We start from the raw sequence: 22,006 nt of genomic DNA, 5'->3' as shown, positions 1-22,006 counted from the left end.
CTACAAAAAAATTGAGATTCAAGAATTTGACTGGAGAGGATTGCACAAATGAACTGAAAGCTGCAGCACTGGGAAACCCTGGCTCCCTCCTCCAGTGAATGTCCAGGCTGAGGGACAGCATTGAGTGACAGTGCTCACCCACCACAAAACCCTGATGTCATATTTTCTCTAACCTGTTCTTAAGGAAAAGCATTCCAAAATCATTGTTACCTAATCAACAATTTCATTACCATGAGGATTTTAGGAAATTCTATTATCATGAGTTAAAGCTCTGTTTGCTGTATTTGACACAGGATTCTCATGCTCTGGGTGTCACTTTGGAAGAAATGTTTGTACAGTGAGGGTGCTGAAGCCCTGGGACAGTTACCCAGAGACATGGGGGGTGCCCCTTCCCTGGAAACATTCCAGGCCAAGCTGGACAGGGCTTTGGGTGACCTGATCTACCTGAAGCTGTTCCTGCTCATTGCAGGGGGCTGGACTGGGGTGACTTTTGAAGATCTCTTCCCACCCAAACCATTCTGTGATTCTATGAAACAAAAAGAGGACAAGTGTCTCACGAGCACAGTTCTGTGTTTGTTTCTGTGATGCACAACTCCAGAGGTTTGGCTGATCAAACCCTTCTGGGCTGACAGGTAACCAAATCCTATTTCAGCTCTTCAGGTCTTAATCCACAAGGGCTAGAACTTGACTTTTTCTTATAAGTTTTCTAAAACGACAAGAGTTAAACACGCACAAAAATCACTTGAGCACAAAAAACCAGGAGCAAGAAGCTGAACCAGACCAGCTGAACCAGAGGGGAACATCCCTTGAGTTAAACTCAGTTTTAAACCAATCTAACACAAACACTTCCAGTATGCACACACAAGCAAAATGAAAGAGTATTCTCTGCCACCTGGATGTTTAAATGCAGTAATCAACCTTTCTTTTATAAAACCAAAGTATTTCTTTTAAATGCCATGGAAGTAACTTCCCTGTTATCCCCAGCAGACTCTACTCCTTGTACACTGAATATCCAAGCAAACTGGACACAGAGGAGGTGCTAGTTTCCCTTCTGCCCCTCCCTATCCCTCAGGGTGGGCAGTGCAGTCACTGCTTGATAGAGATGCATCATGCTTTATACCAGTTTAAAAAACCAGCCATGTATCATGAGAACTCTTGGAGTAAGTGGAAAAGGTTCATCCATCAAGAAGGTTCTTAAATAATGAATGAGTCATAATTCTTTACAGTCAAAAGCAATTAATTTTCTGTATTGTAATCAGGAGAATAAATCTGAAAAATCCATTCTAATGACTCTGAATCTGAAGTAGTGTTGCAGCTGAATTTTAAATCTTAAAATACAGGAGCAGTGAGGACTTCTGCTGTTTAAACATACAATCTTCTACCAAACAGAACAGCTTTACTGCATATTTAATAGGTAGAACGGGTTTTGTGAGACCACATGAGATTAAAGACAGCATTAGATACAGGAAATGCACTTCAAGCAGAAAGGTCCTTCCAAGAAACCTCTTAACTGTATAGCCACTAAAATACTTGAAATATCGTTTATGGAGTGTACAAAATACTCAGAAAATCTTGCTGCAAGAAGTAGTTTTACTTATATGTTTGCAAAGAGCTAAAAATATTGAGAAGTGTGCTAATGTGGAATCCAGCTCAACCCTACAGCAACTGTTCCTATTAGGAAGCATTTGCTCTTTTTCCCACTAACTCCTAAATAATCCATCACATACCCAGAACCTCTGCCTCAAAAGCCATGTGCTGTTAGCTGGGACTATCAATTTCTGCCCTCAAATGGACTGCTTCAACCCTAACAGCACTTTAAGTTTGAATTCTTTTAGAGAGAAAACCTGTAAAATTAATAGAGCTCTTAGTAAAGCTAATAATGACACAGTCTGCTGGGGAGGGAGAACAGAGAAAAGGAGACAGGGCCACAACACTGCAAGGGAATTTCCATTACTGAAGGCACTACACAGCACTTAACTGGGGGAAAAACATATTCCCCTTCACTGCAGCCCCTCTCAGCAGCTTTGCTAAAAACCACTGCTTTGAGGAAAGCAAATTTCAGCTTCCAAAAACATTTTCAAAAAATTCAACAGCCCAGTTGCTCCAGAGGGGATTCCTGCACTGAACATCCTCAGTACATACCTACTGAAGGATGTGAGCCAGGAACAAAGCCCCAAGGTGGGAAAACCACCCAGCAGGGCCATGCTGCAACCCCCAGGTCTAAACACACCTCTGAGTTAAACAGCAGGAGATAGCACAGCCCCATCCCTGCTCAGGGCAGGAGATAGCACAGAAACATCCCTGCTCAGGGCAGGAGATATCACAGAAACATCCCTGCTCAGGGCAGGAGATAGCACAGAAACATCCCTGCTCAGGGCAGGAGATATCACAGAAACATCCCTGCTCAGGGCAGGAGATATCACAGCCCCATCCCTGCTCAGGGCAGGAGACAGCACAGCCCCATCCCTGCTCAGGGCAGGAGACAGCACAGCCCCATCCCTGCTCAGGGCAGGAGACAGCACAGCCCCATCCCTGCTCAGGGCAGGAGACAGCACAGCCCCATCCCTGCTCAGGGCAGGAGACAGCACAGCCCCATCCCTGCTCAGGACAGGAGACAGCACAGCCCCATCCCTGCTCAGGACAGGAGACAGCACAGCCCCATCCCTGCTCAGGGCAGGAGACAGCACAGCCCCATCCCTGCTCAGGGCAGGAGATATCACAGAAACATCCCTGCTCAGGGCAGGAGACAGCACAGAAACATCCCTGCTCAGGGCAGGAGATAGCACAGCCCCATCCCTGCTCAGGGCAGGAGACAGCACAGCCCCATCCCTGATGTACCTGGGAGAAATCAACACACTCCAGTAAAGACCTGGAACTCCTTACTGATCCCATCCAGGCCTGAAGCAGGACACACAAACAGCAACAGCTCCTTGAAATTCTAAATAATTGAAAGGTTAAAGAGCTCCTCCTCAAGCTCTCCAGACTGTCCTGAAGATGGAAACAGTTGGAAATGGCTGGAATTGCTCCCAGGTAGGACAAATACTGAGCTCAGCACCCAGGGGAGCAGCAGGCCACTGCAAGGCTGACCCAGCCAAGCTGGGGAGCTGCTGGTGACAGCTGGAAGCTCTCTGGGTATCAAGTGTGCACCTGCAGGGTCCAGGCCTTCCAGAATTCCACAGCCACAGGGCAGGCAGGCAGAGAAAGCCATCCCTAGCTGATGTTCTGGCTTAGCTCTGGGATGTCCATGAGCACATGTGAGCTTGAAAATGAGGGAGCTGTGACTACATGACAGATGCCTGCTGCCTGCAGCTAGCAACCAGAAACTTCCAGAAAGCCTAAGGTTTGACATCTGATTGGGATGAACCAGAAAAAAAAAAAAAAAAAAAAAAAAAATTACCAAACAAAACCAAAACAAACCAACCTAGTGAGCTTTGGCAGATACTGCACCTTAGATGTGACACTGCACTCCTGAACAGAACAAAAATGAGAAACTTCTGACAAGTTCCATGAGTCTGTGGTGACAAGGAACTTCTAGGAGATGCCTGTTCACCCTGTACTGAACTTTCAGGAGCTGTCTGTTTGCCAAACCAGGAGAACCCTTTACTGAAACTGCAAAGCACAGCCTCAATGTCTCAGGAGCAATGTGCTCTTGCCAGGTTCTCCCCCCTGCCAGCCAGTGCAGAGCAAGTCTCCAGACCAGCTACACCACCACCCACAGCTGAACCCAGCAAACACCCACAGAGCTCACTTTGTAGCAGCACAATGGCATCAGGACTAAGGAATTCCAGTTATTTACAGACCACTCCAAATACCCTCAGTGCTGGGAACTGCTGAACAAACTGCAGAGCCCCTTCCAAGTTTTGGGTTTGTCAGCAGTGTAAATGTTTGTTGACAAATTTGAAACTTGGATAAAACCACAGCTTTGCTGCACACTCAAGAGGTGTTTCTGGAATGAATTCAAAGCCTTGCCTCGGTGCAGAGCTGTCCCTTCCCAGCAGGGCTCCTGAGCACACAGCTCTGGCACAGCAGAGGGATTGTGCTGGAGCTCTGGGATGGTGCTCCACACCTTCCCCAGCCCCTCCTGCCTGACAGCACACCCTAAAACACAGGGACAAATGGAAACAGGCACAGAGAGGAGGCAGACTCCAGTGCACCCACAGATAAATCCCAGGGATATTGTCCCATCACAGCCACTGCTGCCTGTGGACAACAATTAACTTGACAAAGGGTGCCAGGAGAGTGTCCAGAGACCCATGAAAAAGGTTTATGCCACATTCAAATGAGCTGATGCCACCCTGCTGCAGACTGCTGCTCTCCTCTTAGTGGGCACTCCATCATTTGAATATGCCCCTATAAAGCTGCATCATAAGAGAGGAACTTCCTGACACCTACTCTTACTGTCCATTGATTGAAAACCAGTAGTCTTCATCAGGCAAATTAGTAAGTGATCATCCACTTCAGAAAGCAATTTCAATAGTTCATGCAAACATAGCTGTAAAAACAGCTCACTGCCACTGGCACAGAACAGCAGGACCCAGCCTACCCTGCCTGGCCATCAGACACCCATGGCAAGCAGGAAAACACCAGGAAAGCACTCCAAAGATATGAGCTTATGCAAATAACAACAACCCAGCCACCCTAATCCCTTTAAAGCATTCATTGTGCACACATATGCAGCTAATTAAATATATATGTATATAAAATAGAGATGTTTCAGGTGGATTTCCTGTGTCACATTATGAAATACATGCAATCAGTGATCCCAGGGAACTAACTGAAATTAATAAAAAAATATTTAAAAATCAAAAGTAAATCTCATAATAAACCCACTAATGGGAAGTTCACTCATAGAAGGAGTTATAAAAGGGCTTTTTTATAATTACTCCATCCTGTTTGCTACATTTGCTTATGCAAGAGAAGTGTTTTTAACTACTGACAGGACTAGGATTAAATGACAAGTTCACATATTTAATCCAGATTGTTCACAGGCACAAGGTGAAAAATATGATAAAGAACATGAACAGGTTTTAGTGAGCTGAGCCAGAAAAAAAAAAAATCAAACCCACACCCTTTCTGAGCAGAAAATAGGACTTTTTCATGATTATTAAAACAATATCTATCAAGGCAAGCACACAGGCTGATTTCTACTCTGACAAGTGGTTTGGCCACTTCTTTTTATGTAATGCAGTTCTAATCAGGAGAGACCTGTTTTACCTCTGTTATCAAAACCATTCCACTGCCTTCAAACCAAGTATTTCAAGTTAGTAATATACTTCCAGGCATTTCACTAATATTAAAAAAAACCCCAAAACCTTATTTTCTCACAGGAGAGCTGTAATTTGCAACTTCAGTCTTGCAGCCTGTTCCCTAAATGAAAAAGAAAAATCAGGAGTGCACACAGGTCTTCCTCCACATTTCACAGCATCTTTTAACTTCAGTGGCAACTGACCAAAAGCTTCAGGACTGCTCCAGGCTAAAAACTATTCCTAATCCCTGGAACTCAGTCTGGAATTCCCACTCAAGGGCAAAACTGGGAGCAGCTAAAAACACTGGGACTGGTTTGTAGGAACTCACATCTGAAGAACGATCAAATGTAGCTGCCCCAGCCCTGGAAGTGTCCAAGGCAGAAAAGGAAGGAGTGTGCCCAGTGACATGGGGCAGGTGACATGGGAAGAACACAGAGATGCTGCTCCCCACTGCAGGCAGAAAATCCACATGGATTTTGTTATTATCCAGCTCTGGGGGATAATAACAATTTTCAAACATTAATGGCAAAAGCAGTGTAGAAATGACTTTGGTGTGTTCCAGGATGAGGAGCACCACCTCACACACAGGGGCAGGGACAGGCAGAGGTGTTTAGTGCATTCTTTGTCTCTGTCTCCAACACTGACATGGAACAAGGGGGTCCCAGTGCCCTGAGCTGGAGCACCAGGACTGTGACAATGACCCTGAAATCCTGAAGGTCTGCTGCTCCAGCTGGATCCCTAAAAACCTTTGGGAGCCTGATGGGATTCATGCAAGAATCCTCAAAGAGCTGCTGATATCATCACAAAGCCTCTCTTGATGATTTTTGAGTGGTCTTGGGAAGCTGGAGAGGTCCCAGCTGACTGGAAGCTGGGGAACATTGTCCTGATTTTGAGGAAGGGCAAGGAGAGGACCCTGGAAACCACAGCTGCCAGTCTCACTTCAGTGCTGGGTAAAGCCATGGAGATTATCCTGGGAGGTGGTGAAAAACACCTGCAGGACAGCACAGGACAGCCACAGCCAGCATGGCTACAGGAGGGGTAAGTCCTGCTTGTCAAACCTGATTTCCTTCTACAACAGGACATCCCACCTGGCTGATGGAGGAAAGCCATGTGATCTTTCTGGACTTCAGGCTCAGGCTGGATTTTGGGAAAGGTTCTTCCCTCCCCCAGAGGAGTCTGGACACAGCCCTGAGGCTGCCAGAGCTCCAGGAGCCTCTGGACAACACCTCCAGGGAGGAACAGTTGGGGTGTCTGTGCAGGGCATTAAAATCCTTGAGGGTTCTTCCAACTCAGGATACTCTGTGATTCTCTACATCCTCTTTTAAGTGATGGTGAAATCAAACCTTTAAAATTACTGTCTAGTGGTATCAATGTGTTATTTCTTAAGGGGAAAAAAAGCATTATTGCAACAGCAAAAAGTAATTTTTTTTACTATTATTTGCACCTGCGCTGTGGGGGAGGAAGGGAAGGGAGGAGGAGAGATGTTTATCAGGTCTGCAAAACAACAGATTCTCAAACATTTTGTGCTACTTTTCTACCACTTCCAGGTAACAGATCTAGCTACCAGTGGTCTCTTAAGGCTTATTCCTATATCTAAAAAGTTAATAGCATATGTTTTATGATAAATAGCATGAAGGCTCTACACTTCTGCAGCACATTTCTACCACTGAAGCAAAAATGTCTATTTATACAGATCAGTAATGGTAGGAAAGTGCCAAGGTGCCAAGACAGTCATCCTGGAATACCATACATCTTTTCCCTAGAAGCAGAAAAGAAAACCCAAATTGGCAATAATACATCACATGCTAAACCTGACTTTTCAGGGAACTGAGTTTCCCCAGCTCCCATTTCATCATGATGTTGGGGCTCTACAAGGCAGACCAGACCCAGCATTAACCAAGTAACTGTACCTGAAACCTTTTGCAAAGTGGCACTGATTTCTATTTCTGGTTGCCTGCAGATGTTTCTCAGCTGAGCTCAGGGGCAGCTGCAGGGCTCAGAGAGCCAGGCCCCTCTTCCAGCAGCTCAGACCACAGAATACTCTGAGCTGGAAGGGGCCCACAGGGATCAGAGTCCAACTCCCAAGTGGATGGAGCCCCAAACCTTGGAGTTATTAACACCCCCTGAGCCCATCTCAGGGTCACCCCTCCATGCCAGGGCAGTTCCTGCCTCCAGGACAGACAGACAGGAGTGTGGGGTCTCCATCTCAGCCAGCTCCAGCTGTAATGGGTTATTTTGCAGTGGGTCTGGCATCCTACTCCTGCAGTTTGCAGTCCCTGCTCCTCCCTGCTGTCTGCCAGGGATTAGGATTCCAGCACTCCCAGCCAAGCTGCTCCTTCTCCTGGAGCACAGCCCCAGCTGCCACCCAGCCCAGGGAGCAGGAAACCAGTGCAGGAAAAGCAGCAGGACAGCACCAGGTCACAAGAGCCCCCACAGGCCCTGGGGTGGATCAGAACTGCTGATAAAAGCTCTGTTTTAAACCTGGGGTGCCTTCATGCAGCATCCAATGAAAATGATGCTGGATCCCCCTAGCCATGTGCAGCCAGGTGGGATCTGACCTGTGCTGTGAGTGACAAGCAGGAGCTCAAAAGGGGCTGCCCAGTTTTGTCAACACTTCCAGCTGTTTCCTCCCAGGGGATTTTGCTGAGTGATGACTGGTTAAGCTTGGCTAAGGTCAATTCATCTCACTTTCAGTATGCCTGCTTAGATGGGAGAAGCAGGATGGATGGGGGAATCTCTCAGAATACCAAATCAGGGGGACAAACCACTTCTGCAGGAGCCACCAGAGAGCTGCTGGGGCTGGAGAGCAAATTACCACTGGAGCTGCCTTTCTACAGGCCTGGTTTTTCTTTTTTATGTGAATGAGCAACCTTACCTAAGGAATATCTCGAGTTTTTCCTTCACAGATTACATGAATTAATAGATATATCCAGAAGCATGAAAAGCAGGCTTAAGTTTACACCTGCAGTAATTGTAAAAGCCTTGAGATATTGTAGTTTCTATCAAGTTTTACATGTGTGCAAAAGGCTTTAGAAATAAAACTAAAACTGGAACAACACAGACCCCTGCAAAACTCAAATTAAAAGGAGTGAGCCAAGGCACCATATGCCCTTTCCAAGAGGAAGAGAATGCATTATAAATCTGGGAATAAAGCCACCTAACTCCTGGCAAGACAGCTTGGAGAAACAGATAATAAAGCAATCCTACCAATATGATCACAAGACATTCAAAGTTAGAATTAATGTATCCTTTATTCATTATTAGAAATATAAATAGGTTTAATTTGCAACAGATTTTAAAGTGTTTCCTGTAGGGGGGATTCAGCAGCCTTAACCTGCAATACACCAATGGAAAATGTAGGTATGAAGTTGCCTTTGACAAGAAGCAATAGTTATTAAAAACCCGGAACAGCAGGAAAAGCTGAGTAATTATCAAGAATATCAAGGCTCAGCAGCAGCAAAAGAAGCAGAATCTCCTCTCCATCACAAAAACCCAGAACAGTTTGGGCTGGAAGGGACCTCACAGCCCATCCCACCCCTGCCATGGCAGGGACACCTCCCACCATCCCAGGCTGCTCCAGCCCCAGTGTCCAGCCTGGCCTTGGGCACTGCCAGGGATCCAGGGGCAGCCACAGCTGCTCTGGGCACCTGTGCCAGCCCTGCCCACCCTGCCAGGGAACAATTCCTGCCCAAAATCCCATCCAGCTGTGCCATTCCCTGTGTGCTGTCCCTCCATCCCCTGTAAATCATCTCTCTCCATGTTTCCTGCAGCTCCTTCAAGGCCACACTGAGGTGACCCCAAAGCTTCTCCTGTCCAGGTGAACAATCCCAGCTCTCCCAGCAGAGCTGCTCCATCCTCTGCCCATCCTGGAGCCTCCTCTGGCCTGGCTGCAGCAGCTCCAGCTCCTCCCTGTGCTGGGGCAGCTCTGCAGGTTCAGATCTGTGGAGCCCCTGAGAAGCCAAGAGGGCTCAGAAGCAGCCCTGGCTGCCCAGGAGGGGGATCCCTCTGGGTGCACTCAGACCAAGCCACCCTCATCCACATCACCTCCATCCACCCAGAGCCACTGACTCACTGGGGCACTGAGGGGGATTAAAAAGCCCAGAAATGTGCTGTGCATGCCTTCATTTCTCACAGAGGCACCACCAAGCCATTATTTACTAAGCTAACTAATTAGGCAGCCACCCTTGCAGATAATAAGAATGCATTAAAGTGTTTAAAATTCCAGTACAAGCCTGACACATATGAAGTGGCTGCCCTTCTTCGAAAGAAAATGAAAGTCAAAGGAAATAAACCATTTAGGAACACTCAGCACATCTGAGGTGCAGAGGAAAGGTGGCAACACCTCAGCATCCAGGAAAGGAAAGGAAAACAAAGCTGAGTGCTATGGGATGCTGAGGCATTTCACATTTTTATTGTAGCACCTTCTACTTCTAAAGAGATCATTAGACACACAATTTGAATTAGCATTAGATAGATGATAAAGTAGCAGCTATTCAAAACAAACAGAATTAACCCACAGAACTGTAAAAACCAGCACAGAAAACACAGGAGATTGAAGGTACTTCAGCTGACAGTAATCTAAAAAAACCAAGCTGGGAAATTCAGTTTTACCCCAAGAAATAAGTTGTAAGTGAATCTATAATTCACTGCAGTCAAAGCACCCTTCCCTCCACACAGGCACTGCTCCAGGAGTGAGTAATAGAATCAAAGTCATAGAGCAAGTTTACAAAATGCAGAAAATAATCAATCCACTGGAAATAACACCAGGAACACTCCCAGGGGATACAAATGCCCTGTGTACTTGATGTAGTTTCAGAAAGAGTTCCTCAAGTCCAGCTGAGGATACCCATAACTTGGGGGCACAGAGGAAATCAATTTCCATAGCGCTACAAAACTGATAAAAATTTAGAGGAAGTCTGGAGAATTCAGCATCTGCCACCAAAAAGCCAGTTTTACATTCTCTGAGAAAAAGCCTTCATGAGAGCATACAGCAGGGTGTGGGGGGTACAGGACAGGAAAATTTGCATAATCAACCCTTTTTCTCTCCACACACATTCCTGGCAGCTCTCCACAGCAGATCTCTGAGCACCTCACCCATGGGAGCAGCCCTGGGGTGGGCAGAACTGGGACTGGGAGCAGTGGGAGTAGCAGGAGCACACCTCAGCCCTGGGGTGGGCAGAACTGGGACTGGCAGCAGTGGGAGCAGCAGGAGCACACCTCAGCCCAGCCAGAACTGGGACTGGGAGCAGTGGGAGCAGCAGGAGCACACCTCAGCCCAGCCAGAACTGGGACTGGCAGCAGTGGGAGCAGCAGGAGCACACCTCAGCCCTGGGGTGGGCAGAACTGGGACTGGCAGCAGTGGGAGCAGCAGGAGCACACCTCAGCCCAGTCTGGGGAGCAGAACTGGGACTGGCAGCAGTGGGAGCAGCAGGAGCACACCTCAGCCCAGCCAGAACTGGGACTGGGAACAGTGGGAGCAGCAGGAGCACTCCTCAGCCCAGCCAGAACTGGGACTGGCAGCAGTGGGAGCAGCAGGAGCACTCCTCAGCCCAGCCAGAACTGGGACTGGGAGCAGTGGGAGCAGCAGGAGCACACCTCAGCCCAGCCAGAACTGGGACTGGGAGCAGTGGGAGCAGCAGGAGCACACCTCAGACCAGCCAGAACTGGGACTGGCAGCAGTGGGAGCAGCAGGAGCACACCTCAGCCCAGCCAGAACTGGGACTGGCAGCAGTGGGAGCAGCAGGAGCACACCTCAGACCAGCCAGGTGAGCCTGGGGCCCACCTGGGGCTGCCAAGAGCCACACCTGCAAATCCACCTTCACCAGAGCATCAACTCCTGCATGGCCTGGGGAAGACCCTGCCTTCCTCCAGGAAAGGCCCTGCAGGCAGGAACACACCCCAATTGCAGGCCATTAGCTCCAGAGGGGTCAGCTGCCCAGGCAGAAAGGCTTTCAGCTTCTTCCTCTTCAGTTATTTCTGCATTAACTTCCTTTTTTCTTGGCTTTTTTCAGTCCAGTGACCTCTAGAATTTGGATTCTTTGACTCCTGGAGAGATGCCCAAAAAACTCATTCTGCCTCTAAGGAAATTCACAATTTGGCATTTAAGGGGAACAGTATCAAGTGATATGGCTGCAGTCTTATTTTGTACTTGACATCAGAGCTCTCCAGTCACCTTCTTCCCCAAAAAAATGACTCAGAGTCCTCAAAGGAGAGGGTCAAAGGCACAGTAGGGAAGAGGAAGCCAGCCCCACATCCCACATTTCTCCCCACACAATCCAGAAGGCTGAATGGTGAGGGGGGTACACACACAAACCCTTTGAAGCCACAGATGCAGAAACCACCTGGGCAGTATCACACAGCCAGTTGCTCAACCTCTACACAAGCAGAATTAATTGCATTAGTTCTGGGGTTTAGTCAAGAGGATTTTTTACTTAAAAGCAGTGCACAGTATTGGGTTAAAAACCATGGGGACAGCATATAAATGCAGGGATCTGACTTGGGCACCACTGACATTCACAGCTGCAATTCATCTGCTGGGAAGCCTGAAACCAAAACCATCCATCAACTTCCAACAGCAGATACAGGACAAAATATGTGTGCTACAAACAAGTCCCAGGGTTATCTTCCTACTCAGCAAACAGGGGTTTTTTAAAGCATCACATACCAAAGTTGCAGGTAATATCAGAAAAGAAAAGGAACTCAGAAAAACAGCTCAAGTCTCAAGCACATCATGAGATTGGTGTCTCAAAGAAATTGCTGAAGTATCTCTAGCCTTCCTTAAAATCTGTTTGCATTTTAATTTGGGGAGAAATCATGCAACTCCATTCATATATTAAGACAACATGTAAAAAAATTTAACAGTATCAGAATTATCTTAAGTATGAATAGTTTAGGATAGTCAATGTTCCAACTCCCCCAAACTGCCCCTGTGTGCAGTCCCTTGGCCAAACCTTCATCACTCATCAGATTCAAAAAGCTGCTTGCCACACTTGCAGGTGGGGACCTTACCCCACAATTCAATCAAAGGCAAAAAAAAAAATTTAATGAATCTATCCTTTAAATACAAGGTCAAAATAAATCCCCTAAGCCCCAGCAGATGAAAAGCAAGGTGGAAGGATGCTCTGGAGCAGCCATGGCACCCAGGACTGACCCACCTGCACCCCACAATGCTCCTCATCTCTGTCCAGTCACTCCCCCACACTTCCCTCTCAAGACACCACACCTACAAAGCTGAACTGATCCTAAACCAAGAACCTTTGTTTCCAGAGCCTTTTCCCCTCAGAGAAGTAGCAGGCTTCATTTCCCCTGATCACTCTGCAGGTTTCAGAAAGTAACTGATAACGTCAATTCACGTTATCATATTCAGCAAACCACAGCTGACAGCACCTCAGGCATATCAAAGAGACTCTGAGCTGAGAAGCAATTTTTTTCTTCTGGCCACATATGGCAGCAGTGGAGCACCCAATGAATGGCAGCAGCCTTGTTTCCTGACAGGCAGAGGTTAGCAGGAAGGCAGTGGAGTCGACGCTCCACGAGTGGCTGCACATCCCACAATATTTGCCTTCACTCTGACACACACAATAAAAAAAAAACACCTCCATTTGTGGAAGGCACAGGTATTTGTGAAAGCCAGCACAGAACCATCTGGGTTTGTTTCTTCACTGCCTACTGCTAATTTTGCACATGCCCTGGTTTTCCCTCTGTGGCTCGATGCCAGTGCTTTTTTTAATTGGTGCTGAGAAAAATGCACCTTTTAGACCACCTTTGCAAGGCAGCTCCTGGCCTGACAGCCTCTGGCTTTGCTGCTGTTATTGAAAGGAAACTACTCTTCTAGAATGCCTCTTCAGCAAAAATAATCTGTGAGTCTCCAAAGTCATGAAGTGTTTTCAGATAGCCTGAGCAGGTTTTTAGCTCTGCCACACACAAGCTGGATCTGCTGTTTCCCCTCTAACTCCTGTCCCTCCTGCTAAAGGCCAGAAGGCAAAGTTTTCTCCTCTCTTTCAACAGCTTTCCAAGATACAGCTTAAGCTTCATCCTTTTCTCAGACATGAGAAGGATTAAGTCACTCTTCTGCCTCTATTTAAATTCCAGAGGGCTGCCACTATTTGGATAAGCCACAAATGCTAATTATTCTGTATTGATTCTGTTGACTTTCTGGGACAAAGGAGGTCTGAAGCTCCAGGACACATTAAGAGCATTACAGAACATCAGCTTTCTTACACAGGATAAAGCAGGTTAAGCAAGAGCAGAGTCTGGATAATAAACATCACATCCAGGAGAGAACACCCAGGTTTCCATCAAGCCCTCTAATGCTTGCAGCAGGAGCTGTAAAGAGATGAAGAGATATTGGAAAGGAAAAAATGAAAGAGCACAACAGGTTTTGCGTGTCATGGGAGCACTGGAGAGGGGACATGTGTGTACATGGACAGTGACTGCTCCCCTTCTCTCCCTTCATTATCTCCTGAATCCCAGCCTGCAGATGGAACTTAACCCAGAGTTTGTATTAGATGAAGGCACAAGGAAAAGGAGAACTTGAGGACTTGAGATGCAAGTAGTGGTAATACAAGAACTGTGGTATTCCAGCTTTGCAATAATTCCATCATCCCTCTCCTCCAACGAGAGGAATTGAAAAGCCCAGTTGTGTGTGTAATACTTCTGCACACTGAGAGCATGATCCTGCTGGAGGCTAAAAGACTGTTTATCCACAGATCAGCAGTCACTGTGCAAACTTACATGCTCCAGTCCATCCATACTCCTCCAATTTGACTTTGAGTGACTACTCAAGTATCACCAAATGGAGCTGCATTAGGGGTGACTACATATTTAATCTTATGTAGGCAGATAAAGTTCAAATATTTCCTTACAAAACAGTAGAATTCAAATGAATTAAGCCATAAACCATAATGTTAAAGCAGAATCCATGCATAGTATTAGAGTGTATTTATATAAAACCACTTACAGCTCAAGGAAAGTAAAACACTGGAAAATGCCAATCTCCATATCACAAACAAGGGTGTACACATTATTACTGCAGGTTTTCCCTGCACTAATCTTTATCTCATGTTGATCAAATAACATTTAAGAAAGGTTGAGATTTATAATGCATTATCATAAGACTAGAATGTGTTAACACTGGAGATAGTGACATGCCTGACAAGAAAGGAAAACCCAGGTGTTTCACCAACACAAAACCAAAGGGTGGGGGAGGAAGGAGGCAGCAGGTGGGATGGGAGCCCTCACTGCCACTCAAAGTATGCACAGGACTCAACTCCTGCTGAGAGCCAGCACCAGAGCTCAGCTCTGCTGCACAGCTGGCTGCAGTGAGCACTGAAAGTGAGGGCAGCCACCTTCCTCCTTTTACATACATTAAGAGTCTGTAACAAAAATGCTGCAGAGCGTGGAAAGGCTGAGAGGGTGAGCTCTGCTGTACGAGGCAGTTCAGAACAAGTCCCAGCTGCTGTCAAATCTATTCAGTTTAAGAGAGTTCTTCCTGGCAGCTCTGCACCAAACAAGCAGCAAAGGCTGAAAGCAGTGGCTGGAGCTCCTGGAGACTCCTGGGCTCCTACTGGAAGCAGACCTGAGGTGTGAGTGCTGGGCTTTGCTGGGATTCTCTTAGGAGGCACTCAGCCAGCCATATGGTTCTTTAAGAGATGCATCTGCCCAGCACAAAAACTGTCCTGGGTCTGGAAAAACATCCAGGACTTGTAAGTTGTGCCACCAGCATCAATGGCTGCACCGGGCACACAGCTGGAGCCCAGATGTGCTGCTCTCCCTCCCCTCTAGCGCTGGGCACCCCAAGTTGTTTGGGGTCTCTAAACCAGCAATTCCACATCAACACTGGGACAAGCTCAGGGAAACCACTGGGGCCAACAGGGAAAACTCTGAAGAGCTTCAAAACCCAAAGATCACAAGTGTACAGAACTTCAGATGAGCTGGACTCTTAAGAATTTCTCAAATTCCTGAAGTCCTTGTACTACTCCCTAAGAAACAGAAGGCACCAGAACATCTCCTGAAAATCCCACACTAAATCCCAAACCAGAGTGGTATTGGGTGAACACCTGGAAGCTTCATTCTGGAGCCCAAAAATGCCTGAATGACAGTGTGAAGCTCTCACTGTCTTCATCTGGCTTCACTCCAATGATGCTGAAATATTTACTCGATGGCAGCCTGTAAGCATTAAACTTAAAACTCTTATCACTTCAGAAATGTTCTGTTTTTAAAAGCAGCATCTTTGTCAAAGCAATAATGTCTATGGAAATTAGGGACCAGCATAACAGCACAGCTTTCTACTGAGCAGCAAAGTCCATGACAGGAAAACCCATCCAGGCTTTCAAACCACATCCATCACGTCAGCATTCAGGCATCTTAAACTGACAAACAATATTAAAAAAGAAAGTGTAGATTATCTCAAGGCAGAATTTTTATCAGCATCTTTATCGTCAACACAGATCAGTGTGCCATTTTAATTCACATCTATTCCCTCAGAAACAGATGCTTTCATTAAAAGGGCTATGCAAGAGCCCTTTCAGTATATAGATACTTGCTATAAATGAATTCTACAGTCATGTGAAAATTCACATGCTCCTTTCCAAGCTTGGATCCTTGATGGGAATACAAAGCTGTGGATCAACATTATTAATAGACAAATTCATCATGAAAACACATCTCCATTCTGTAAATTGCAAGTGTGTCAGAAGTAGAAATATCCTTTGCTGGTAGTTCTGAAGACAAATGACTTCTCCCAGCAGATATTGAATAGATAAGTCAGGCACTTTCCTGCCCAATCACTTCCAAGCATCAGAGATGCTCAGAGAAGCTTAGGAAAGAAAAGCAAAATAGTGCAATTAAGGTTGAGCAAACAGCACTTGTGTGAAGCATTACATTCCCCTAACTGCACTGAACATAGACACAAGGGTGCAAACCAAGCATTTAGCAAGTGATGGGTCCACCAGGCCCAAACCCAGCAGGGCTGGGCCCTTCTCTGGAGACCCTGAGGTCCAAACCACACTGGCCTGCAAGAGCTCCTTGAGGCAGAGCAGGAGCACAGCCTGGGCTCAACCACCTCCCTCACCTTCAAGCTGTGCCACAGCAGCACAGGTTAGGCTAAAATCTAACACAAAAAGAAACAACTCCCACCCCCAAGCAGCTCCTGCTGTGGAGCTCAAGCACTTGAGGCCAAAGAGAAGATGGAAACCAGGGAAAATAAAAAGCCATCCTGAAGTGATGTGCCTGGAATGCCTGCTCTGAACCAGCTCCCAATGGCTTTTCTCCATTTGCTGCCAAGCACCTCTAATGCAATCCAGACAGTCAAGGACACAGTCAGAATGTTAATATGAAAGCATTAAAATTCCCATTGAAATGGGACCTGTCAGGCTACTTTATGTAACATGATTTATCGTTTCCAAATGTAGTAACAAGGGATTTTATTGTACAAGAGCATGTGGCACACAATGGGGCTGCAGGGCTGCATTCTGCACTCGCCAAACTACAACTCCTGACAATGTTTCTGCTGGTGCATGCCTGAGTTACTGGTGTGTGCATCAAAGGGGAGCTGGATGCATTAGAAATTGATGGGGTACAGAACAGACTGAAAACGAGCTCTCTGCACCTCCCTGTGCATGCTAAACACAGGCAGACACCTCTGACCACTGCTGGCCCATGGAAAGGAGCCCAACTGTCCCCAGCCCTCAGGGCTCCTGCACCAGGCAGTAAAACTGACTGTCAAAAGCTTAAGGAAGCTTTTATTTCCAGTCTTACACGTCAGTCAGATAACTGATGTCTTCTGCAAGTTCAGGGCAGACCGAGAGCACACTGTAAACTGCTGGTTACATCTCCAGGACACGGCTGTGCTTCCTGCCCTGCTAAACCCCAAACCCCTTCAGAGCCCTCAAAGGCACCAAATCCAGGCTTTGCCACGTGTGACACAGAGCTGCCAGCAAGGCAAGCTGCCCAAGTCCTGTGCTAATGACACCCAGGGGGTTACAGCACAGAGCACAGACCTGTCACAACTAAGTTGGTGGATTCCTGTGTCACTGACACATTTTCTTGCTTCTCAAATACAGAAATTGTTCAGCTGTCAGCCCACTGGGGATATTTTAATGCATTTAGGTAGTTTAGCTATCCATGTAGTTTTCATTGGAGATATGTTAACTTTGAGGCAGAGCTGAGTAGCAAGCACAGAAAAGCAGAGATGTTGGCTGTACCTACAGCAGGAGAGGAATCTCACCAGCTGCCAGTGCAAAGGCAACACCAGGATACACTGGTAGCAATGTCAAAAAATACACAGCTTCATCTTTTTTACTTGGAGCAAACTGCAACAGGTCAACAGTACCCACACAAGATCACACAGCTACACCCACAAGACTGTTCCCATTGTATTTTCTGGTATTTCTTACTAACTTCTTCATTGATTGCATTATTAATCTTGACATCATTCAGTTCCATGCTTTGCTCTGCCCTCTTGCCCTGCCTAAGTCTGGAATCGATGTTCAACTAAACTCAAATATGCTTTGAAATTTATTAGTTTAATTAATAAAATACACACCAAGAGTGCCTGACTGCCACAGATCATACAGAGATCTGGGTCTTGTCATCTGTGAGTTATATTACAAACTGAGCTGCAACTGGTGTGGTCTCTTTGCTACATTCCAGGCAGTTGATCCCAGAACCAAGACCTTGAACTACCCTGCTTTTACAAAGCTACTCAGAATCAATAATGAATTTAGGCCTTCCCCTTCCAGCTCTGCCATTCAGCACCAGCAGCAAGAATCAAGCTTACTCCAAGTAATAAAACCCAAACACAAATAGGCATCTGCTATTTCAATCCAAGAGGGATCTGCAATGCAAGTTTAAAAAGGAAAACTATTTTCTGTTGGAATTGTGAGAAGTGAGCAAAAGCCATAATGGAAAACAGCTCTCCCCAGGAGAAACAGAAGAGGAGGGGGAAAAGCCAGAGAATCAGATGCTACAATTAAGGGATAAACAGTTGGGATTTCAAAGAATGTAGCTTATAAACCAAGAGGCTGGGTCATGAAGTAGCCAGTGAAGTTCAGTGGACACAGGTGATAAAAGCCCATCTCACTTAACATCCACAGAAACACACTCCTGCCACTAGCATGACTTCTCTTGCCATTTTCAAGAGCAGTCCAGCTTGGTCAGAAGTGCCTGGTCAGAGCTGCAGACTGCCAGCACTGGGGGATACTTGGGGTAAGATAAATGAAACAGCTCCCTTGTTCCTGTCCTTCTGCTTGCAGTATCCACTACTGACCACAGTCTGACAGGATGCTGGCCTTGATGTAGAAGATTTAGTCTGGCCAAGCTGCTCTTAGAAATGGCAAGAGAAGTTGTGCTAGATGAGAAAGGAAATCATACACATACCAATTTAAGAAAAAGGGGATTCAATCTGTAACCAACTACTGAACAAGCAAGTCTTGCCCTTCTTTTAAAGGCATAATCACAGGATTCATCACTGTGCCAGCAGATGCAGTTGGGGTCAAGAGATCCTACAATTCAGTTTATTGCCAAAAAGTGTTATTCAGCTAAAAACTTCTGCCACACTCCATAACCCAGCTACTACTGCTTACAGACCTTCAAAGACAGGCACAGAGAAACAGTCAAACTGTGGGTCCAAAACACTACACTTTGAGTTATAAACTGTCTAGAAAATTCTTGTTATTGCCAGAGGTCTGAAAGAAAGCCCAAAAGGTAGAGGAAGTCACAGCATTTAAAGTTAAAAATGAAATTTGCCTCAAGACAGTCCTGTGCTTCAGCTTTTCCAGTGTAGTCCTCATCCAATCTTCTCTGATTTTTTTCAACTTGGCCAATAAATACCTCTTACTCTAGCACTTGGATAGGATTTATGATGCACTGCAAGTGCTGTGCAATTAACAGATTTAATGCCCAATTCACTTCCTCCTTCAAAGGGAGACTGGAGGAAAGCATCCCAGGAGCTGTGGGTATGTCATACATATACATGAAATGACATTTCCTCTGCCACTACTCTAAGTCAGCACATCCCTACTTTTCCTGCAGATGTATCAAACCATTTTCACTGTTTAGATTCCCAACTATTAGTCATTCTTCAGCTTAATCACAGAGGGGTTTACAGTATGGATTTTTACACACCATCCCACATTTTCACCATAATTTATCAATTGCTTTTTCCACTCCATTTCACTGAATTTCTAATCTCATTTCCCCAACTACACTGTCTACAATCATAACATAACAGTGACTTTAAAAAATGCAGTATGCTCCACTAATTTCACAATGTGTTAAAGGAGATAACAGAAGGAATACATTCTTTCCATCTCAGCACGATTGCTTTAACTTGCCCATCAGAGACAAAAGCCCATGGCTGAGGAGGAGGACAGGCATTGCTGTGAGGGGAAGTCCAAGCTCTGCACTCTCACACTGCTATTGACCAACTCTCAATGAGACAAATGCCACCAACTCCTCCATGCAAGACTGAGCATTTCCCTCCTGCACATGTTTAATAATTACCCTTTGGTGCTGCTCCACCAAAGAATCATGCTGACAGGGCTCCATCCAATCCAGCAGCACATTTGAGGGATTATTGCTGATGCTTCATAGCCTCATAAAACACCCTGCTCAAAGGAGTTCTGAGTGGCACAACTCTGTTCTTTGCTTCCCAGCTGCAGTCTGAAGTTCTACAAAATGTCAATGCTGAGCACAAGCTACTTTCACAAGCAATTAAGACAGACTACATGAATACCTAGCTCAGCCCGCAGGCTACATCACACTTGCCTTTCTGTTTTGTTCAATTACTTTGCCCTTCTCTTTGGTAAACAGAAATCCTTGTTTTCCTTTCTCTCCACCACACACTGCATCTGTTCTCCAAATTCTGCCACCCCACACTTGGAAGCTCCTGGACCAGTTTTACTCCTTGCTGAAATCACTTTGGCCAAAAGATTTGGAGGTAAGGTGCCTAACGCAGCAATGTTCCTAAATAAGTGTTACTGCCTAAAAAAAGATCTCTCTGAACTCAGTTGCACCTCAAACAAATCCAAAAGCATAAACAAGATCTCAAATCCCCCCATTTAAGATTTCTTCAGACAATTTTACTTGCCACAGTGCTACAAGCCACACAGTTTGCTTAAGCTGTTGCCATTTCTGCAACTTTATTTCTGAAATCAGCTTTAACAGTATTGAAGTTTAACAACTATATATAGTCTTGTCTATAATCTTATGGTATCCTGATCTCACCTCTCAACACAGCAAGTTCTTCAGCTCCAAACCCACTGGAACAAGAGCAAAGAGGCAATGGAGGGGAAGGAAGTCCAGTACTGCACCATGATGCCCTCAAATGCAGAAGCTCATCCGCATGACATGACACTTACTCCAACCACAGAAACTCTCAGGCTTCAAACACTGTGCACATTCTGTGCCTAAACACTGGAAAAGAACTGCCCAGAGCCCAATATTTACACCAAACTGCTCTCAGATTTTTTACTACATATTTAACTTCATACATCACTTCTACTCAAACTGAGCAGCAACAATAATCAACTTGATTCTGACAATTCATGCTCTCAGCTGCAAAGATGACAAAGTTAAAGTTTCCAAGAGTCAACAGAAGTAAAGCAGAACTTCTTGCATAAGCCCAGTTACCTTATGTAAACCGAGGCTTGAATTTCTCTACAAAACAATGTCAACAGTCATAAAATAGAAATAGGAGCAGTGCCAAAGGGTTAGCACTTTATGATGGTAACACCTATAGGGTTAGCACTTTATGATGGTAACACCTATAGGGTTAGCACTTTATGATGGTAACACCTATAGGGTTAGCACTTTATGATGGTAACACCTATAGGGTTAGCACTTTATGATGGTAACACTTGTTTGGAAGCCTAGAGATCAGTTTTAAGGTAAGTATCATTGGTGATTTAAGTAGATTTCATCCCACATCACGAGAAACCTTTCAGGACCATTTGTTACTGTTCAAATCCTGTTTGGAACAGAACAAACCAGCTTTGAGGGCTTCAGTTCCATATTTTAGCTGATCCCATGGACTCACACCCCGCGCCCCAGTGGCAGCACTCACACTGCCCAGGTACTGCAGTTCCAATCCCATGGACTCACAGCCCAGTGCCCCAGCAGGGCAGCACTCACGTTGCCCATGTACTGCAGTTCCAATCCCATGGACTCACAGCCCTGTGCCCCAGCAGGGCAGCACTCACACTGCCCATGTACTGCAGTTCCAATCCCATGGACTCACAGCCCTGTGCCCCAGCAGGGCAGCACTCACACTGCCCATGTACTGCAGTTCCAATCCCATGGACTCACAGCCCTGTGCCCCAGCAGGGCAGCACTCACACTGCCCATGTACTGCAGTTTCAGTTCTGTATTTCAGCTGATCCCATGGACTCACACCCCTGTGCCCCAGCGGCAGCACTCACACTGCCCAGGTACTGCAGTTCTATCCCATGCACTCACACCCCAGCGCCCCAGCGGCAGCACTCACACTGCCCAGTACTGCAGTTCTATCCCATGGACTCACCCCAGTGCCCCAGCAGGGCAGCACTCACACTGCCCAGGTACTGCAGTTCTATCCCATGCACTCACCCCAGTGCCCCAGCAGGGCAGCACTCACACTGCCCATGTACTGCAGTTCTATCCCATGGACTCACCCCAGTGCCCCAGCAGCAGCACTCACACTGCCCAGGTACTGCAGTTCCAATCCCATGGACTCACAGCCCAGTGCCCCAGCGGCAGCACTCACACTGCCCAGGTACTGCAGT

The 22,006-nt window shown here is 46.3% G+C and overlaps 1 protein-coding gene across 2 annotated transcripts in view; it reads right to left on the bottom strand.

The window, feature by feature from the left end:
• CTNNA1 (catenin alpha 1) overlaps nucleotides 1–22,006 on the bottom strand; it is a 119,949-nt gene that overhangs the window by 65,374 nt on the left and 32,569 nt on the right. The window contains exon 1 of one of the 2 annotated variants that reach the window (XM_056502188.1): nucleotides 21,378–21,396. The exons of the other annotated variant lie outside the window; for it this stretch is intronic. Within the exon in view, the coding sequence (XP_056358163.1) occupies nucleotides 21,378–21,386 (9 nt within the window). The 5' untranslated portion in view covers nucleotides 21,387–21,396. Of the gene's footprint in view, nucleotides 1–21,377; nucleotides 21,397–22,006 lie in introns of those variants that run through there. 2 annotated transcript variants of the gene reach the window in all.

This window comes from Oenanthe melanoleuca, chromosome 13, assembly GCF_029582105.1.
Source record: "Oenanthe melanoleuca isolate GR-GAL-2019-014 chromosome 13, OMel1.0, whole genome shotgun sequence".
Lineage (NCBI taxonomy): Eukaryota > Metazoa > Chordata > Aves > Passeriformes > Muscicapidae > Oenanthe > Oenanthe melanoleuca.
The sequence above is the reverse complement of the archived record's forward strand: the minus strand, read 5'-3'. Positions and strand labels throughout refer to the sequence as shown.